Source organism: Mus musculus, chromosome 1 (assembly GCF_000001635.26).
Source record: "Mus musculus strain C57BL/6J chromosome 1, GRCm38.p6 C57BL/6J".
Taxonomy (NCBI): Eukaryota; Metazoa; Chordata; class Mammalia; order Rodentia; family Muridae; genus Mus; species Mus musculus.
This window is the reverse complement of record NC_000067.6, coordinates 172,552,160-172,557,569: the sequence shown is the minus strand read 5'-3', so window position 1 is coordinate 172,557,569 and position 5,410 is coordinate 172,552,160. Positions and strand designations below refer to the sequence as shown.

Below are 5,410 nucleotides of genomic sequence, written 5' to 3'. Positions count from 1 at the left end.
CGTTTTGTACCTCCTCCCACCCTTTGGCATATCACTCTGGTTTATCTTGCTGTGACACTGGGGAAGGATTTCCAGGGAATGTAAGAGAAAAGGGAGGCTTGTGTAGAGGGAAGAATCAGGGTGAAAGCCGGCGTAGGGGAGAGTGCTGGGTAAGAGGACTTGAGGGGAGAGGAACATGAGGAGGCCATCCAAGGAACTGATGATTGTCCCTTAGGAAATCTCCAGGGCTGACCATCCTCTGTGGGGAAAGTCACCTCAGCAGGTGTCTGATCTCAGCTAAGAAACCTATTCTAAATTCAAACTGAAAGGAGAAAAGAGAAGACAAGGGCAGCTCAGAGAAAGTTTTGGCATCTGACTCCACGCAGCAAGAATCTAGCCCACATGCCCTCACACATGGAGATGCCCTGGCTCTCCTGGCACAGCCAGGGCTCCTAATGTGGGCACTGCCTGGGGGGCTTTCAGCAGACAAAAAGAGCAGCAGTCACATTGCCAGAAATTCAGTCATCACACATATGCAAGCACACACACACACACACACACACACACACACACGCATATTGCCACACAGAGAAACAAGATGAAACAGTCCCCCCTTCCCTCTCACCTTCTCCATACCTGTCATCCTACATCTAGACACCCACCCCAGGAGGGGCTCCATGCTACTTTCTGCAATACTCAATAGAATGTCCCTTGCCGGAACTTGCCCAGTCCCGGGCAGGCCGCCATAGGATCCAAAGCTGAGCCCTGCCTTCCACGAGTGCCACCAGAGAGGCGAAGGGGCTCTGGGAGCCTACCATCCATCCTTGTCCACAACCTCTCAGCCTCATCCTGGAGGAGGCATCACCTGTGGGCTCTTGTAGCACATGGGGCCCAGAGCAGAGGTCCCAGGTCTGGGTTCTTACTAGCTAGGATGGAGGCAACCCAGAATGTAGAGCCTTTTCAAGGCAGACTGTTTTCCTGCCCAATGCTCTGGCTTGGGAGGGCCGGCCCTTCCACTGGGAAAAGCACACAGACTGTCTAAAGGAAACAGATCATTGGCAGGCTCCTCCTCAGCCCCCACCCAGAGCTGATGCTCACCTGACTCCTACCCCACCTGCAATTCCCAGAACTAAATCCATATCTCCAAGCAAGCCCAGGTCTCCAGCTCCCAGCGTGGGAACAGCACAAAGGGCACCTTGCACACAATATATGAGTTACACAGGCTGCCAATGACCATGAAGATCAGTTCCAAAGCCCCTGCACACAGACACTGCCCCAAGCCTTCAGGTACTGGCTCTCCTGGGGAGAAGCCCCCTCGGCAGTGTCGAAATCAGCATCAGCAAAGTGAAGGTAGATGGTCCCTACCAGTGCCTCTCGGATCATCCATCCGTGAGGCTCCTCTGTGAGCTCACAAGCATCCCTGACCTTTGGCATCATGCTGGGTATCCCTGCCCCTGCCCAGCCCCATACCTGGGCTCAGGCACACAAGTAGAAGATGGAGTGCTCCTCGAACTCCCATGTCTCTAGGCTTGGTCTTTCCTCCGCCTGAGCTGGGCTCCAGTGGGCTGGTGGTGGTGGGTGGAAGGGGCAGGTGGAGGGAGGGGGAGCGGAGGGCCCAGACACTGCCCGGGGTGGCAGGAAGATGCAATGAGTGCCAGGCTGAGGAGCAGCCGGAGTTATTTCTATAGGAGGGAGGGGGCCTGGTCCCCGCCTTGGGGAGGAGCCCAAGTAGCCCTAATTAGCAGGGTGACAGGATGGCCTACCCAGGCATTACCCAGCCCTCACCCAAGCTCTTCCCTGTCCCAAGAGTAGTGCAGGGGGACCAGCGGGACTTGTAATTAGGCACCTGTTAAACCTCCACTTCCTCCTGGCCAAGTCCTCGGGGTGACAACAGTCGCCCCATTTTCTAGCGTCCACGGAGCTCCTCTCGCCACTCATTCGCTGCCTCCTTCCCTGGGGGGAAGTGGGAAAGAGGAAGGAGAAGCCAGATTTCCAGAGGAAGGATGGCCAGCATTTGAAGAGTTAACATAACCAAAGATATCCCTGAGTCTCATGCACCCTCCCATTGCAGAAGACCCAGATTTCCGGGTCCCAGTCCCTTCAAGCATCCTTTGCCCTCCAGGTCAGGTCTAAAAGATAGTGTATCAGAGAAGGGATCCCTCTGCTGTGCTGGGACCTAGAAGGAAAGCCCAGGTAACAGGAGATACAGGAACGTAGCTTTTCTCTGTCCCTTTCAAGGGAGTGAAGCTTCTGGGTTGAAGAGAGAAGGAAGGGGTTTGTGTAAGAACAGGGTCTTCCCACGCTACTGTTTCTCCATCCTTGCTGGCACAAAGGTCATCCCCAAGTTCAAGGATCCCAGAGAGCAGGAAGTGCTATGATGGGTTTACCTCCCACACAAACCTCTATCAGTTCACTGAAGCCTGAAGAAGAAGGATCAAGGCATGTGGAGGGAGTGAGGGACTGTGCACTGTGAGAGAAAGTTTGAGGTAGGCAAGACAGGAGGTCATGTGCGTACATCTCTCACGGGGATGTGGGTAGGAGAAGGACTGGGACCCTCTGTGTGCTTTATTCTGGGATTTTTTTTTTATTATTCTTGGCATCTCAGCCAGGCCCTGAAGGTTTAATGTAGGCCCAGTGTTAATAGGAGTCAGAATCCCCTAAGAACAAAGACCCTCAAAGCCTGGACCATCCACAGGGTATCCAACCATCACAGTAACTAAGCCAGCACAGATCTAGGCAGGGTGGGAGGGTCTTAGCCAGCAGAAAGGGGAAAGCCAGCCACTGTTGGTTGGTCCATGCATTCAGTTCAATCCTTAACCTTCTCTGGATTCCAGGACTATCCAATAGGACACAAATTATGAGGAGCCTCATTCAACAGCTTGGGCCCTTTAGGGAGCCTTTTCCACTACTGACCTGGGGCTTAGGAAGGGCAGAGGGGGAAGAGTCTACAGGAGAGTTATGGGGCTCAGGAATGCTGCCAAGACCTACCCTCTTAGAAGAATAGGACAAGACAATAAGGAAGCACACGGAGTCCACGCAGCTCTGTGTTCTAAACCCCTTTACCCAAACTGCCAACAATAACAGGCTGCTCCGGGGCCCGCCAGATGCACACAGTGACTATCCTTATTTCCTTATCTATTTTGAGATTTATGGGGTTGTCCTGAGCCTTCGGGAAAACAGGAGTCATTATCCCCGTTCTACAGATAGGGAAACAGAAGCCCGGAAAAACAAAGATTCAGTTCAGAGGCAGCTACTGACCAACTAGGGATAGCCAGGCATCCTGGCACTCAGTCCCAAGTGGTCCAAAGGAGAGCCTGGCGGCCATATTGTCTACTACTACTACTACTACACATCAGAGGGGAAGCATGGAAGGCCAGTGGTGAGTGGAGGGGGAGACAGACAGGATCAGGAAGAGGGAAAATGAATAGAAAGGGCTGAACCTGTGGTTCCACTAAACTGACATGGAGGGATCCATTGGCGCCCTGGATTAGAGCTAATGCATAGTGAAGGCTGCCTCCGGGGTTAACTTCGAGGTTAGCTGAAATTATGAATGAGGCAGAGGTCGGAGATGAGTTTGGAATTAGAGTTAAGGTCGGTATTAAGGTTCCAATTGCAGCTAGAAGTGCAGCAGGCACCGACCACAGCTCCGTGTTAAGGCAGGACTTTGTGCTATGGAAAGAAATCTGTTTTCAGTGTCATTCACAGATCTGCATGTGCGTACAGGTTGAGGTAACTCAAAGGCCCGGTTGAAGTTGATTTAAGATTTGTTACAAATGAATTTGAACTGAGTATGGGATTTAAGTCAGGAGAGGGTGGTTGGGGTTAAGATAGGAAGTAAAAATACATGATCAAGCAGCTTCAAGGTAACCAAAAGGGAGAGATTTTAAGATATAGAAAGATAACAACCCCTGCCACACACACACACACACACACACACACACACACACACACACACACACACACACCCCTGCCAAATCCAGGTTTGGCTCAATGCTGGAAGCACGGGACTGGAGCATAGTGAGGTACCCAGGGTCTGAGGGAGGGATTCAAAAGTGCACGAGCCCATATGAGAGGGGGTGAAGCAACTTAATCCCATAACAAATGTAACTTCTGAAGTCCTGCTCCACCGCCTGCTCACAGCCTGAGGAAGCTCCCAGATGCCAGAAGCTATGAGTAACCAGGGGATTCTGTCGCCAGACGGAACCAGAAGATGAGGCCCCTCAGAGAGATTTGCTGGGGGGAGGGATCCGATTGTGGAGCCCCAGAGAGGTTGAGGTTGGGGGTCTAGGGAAGAATCAGGACCTATTAATTAGAGAAAAAAACACTTTTGAGGGGTTCACAGAGGGTTTCTCAAAGCTGGAAAAGGAGACAGCATTATCGTTGATCCCCCATGACCTACTGAAGGCTAATTGTCACCTGCTTGCAATTTGGAGCCTATAAAAGAAGCTGTCAGTCTCCCTGCCCTATGCCATGGGGGTGGGGAGGAGGGGAGAGGGTACCAGTCATAGATCCAGCCTAGTGTTCCTACCTTCTAAGACTGGCCTGCAGCCCAGTGGCTCTTTAAGCCTCTGCCTCAGCAAAAGAAGAGGGCCCCACTCCTGAGAGGCATTCTGCTCTAAATCTTCCCTTGCCTTTCCTTCACCATCTGACTCTGCCCTAAACTTCCCATTTCTAACACACACACACACACACACACACACACACACACACACACACACACACACACTCCCACCCCCACTTCCCTTTCAGATCCCATAAAGGTCCAGGCTGACATCAGAAAATCTTGGACTTCCGTGCTAGGAGAGGACAATAGCTCTTGCTTCTATTCTAGGACAGAAATAAAAAGTTAAAGACAAAGACCTAGAAGAGAGTGAGCAGAGACTGTGGGGGATGGAAGAGGCATGACCAGCAATCAGAGCCAGCTTCAGAGATGTGCTCTAGCCCAACCCCAGATCCCTGTGGAGGACAGGCAGCCTAACCATCCTCCAAAACTAACTATCAGCAATCCACACAAACCCCTAGTTCTTCAAGACCCCCAGCTGACCTGGGACTACAACCTGACCCCCTTTAGACCAGCCTCCCTCATGGCCGGCCCCTCCACTCCCTTTTCCGTGTCCCCATGTAGACCTAGAGCTCACCCCAGAACGCTCGGGGATGAGTTTAACCACCTGAACAAGTTTCAGAGGGGTTCCAGAGCAGGAGTTAGGAACTACCACAGGGAGACAGATGGTATGATGTGGGTCTCAAAGCAAGGTGGTGGCGAAGAAGCTGGATTCTGGAAACCAAGGGACCACCACAGCCGCTGACTCTGCAGCAGGTTTCAGTGAAGGTAATAAGATGTAGTACTACCAGGTGAGGCCAAGGGCAGGGGTTCAGAGATGGTGTTGGTGGATGAAGGATCACTCTTAAGTTCTGACAGGAAGGATCAGAG

At 52.1% G+C, this 5,410-nt stretch overlaps 1 protein-coding gene across 3 annotated transcripts in view; it reads right to left on the bottom strand.

Annotated features, from left to right (window-relative positions):
* The window catches only part of Vsig8 (V-set and immunoglobulin domain containing 8), a 7,780-nt gene extending 6,148 nt beyond the window's left edge, over positions 1–1,632 (bottom strand). The window contains exon 1 of one of the 3 annotated variants that reach the window (NM_177723.4): positions 1,450–1,632. In NM_177723.4, coding sequence (NP_808391.2) covers positions 1,450–1,498 — 49 coding nt within the window. In that variant the 5' untranslated portion in view covers positions 1,499–1,632. Of the gene's footprint in view, positions 1–615; positions 1,066–1,449 lie in introns of those variants that run through there. The other 2 variants (XM_006496856.4, XM_006496857.4) reach the window with 2 other exon arrangements.
* Positions 1,633–5,410: the final 3,778 nt, after the last annotated feature.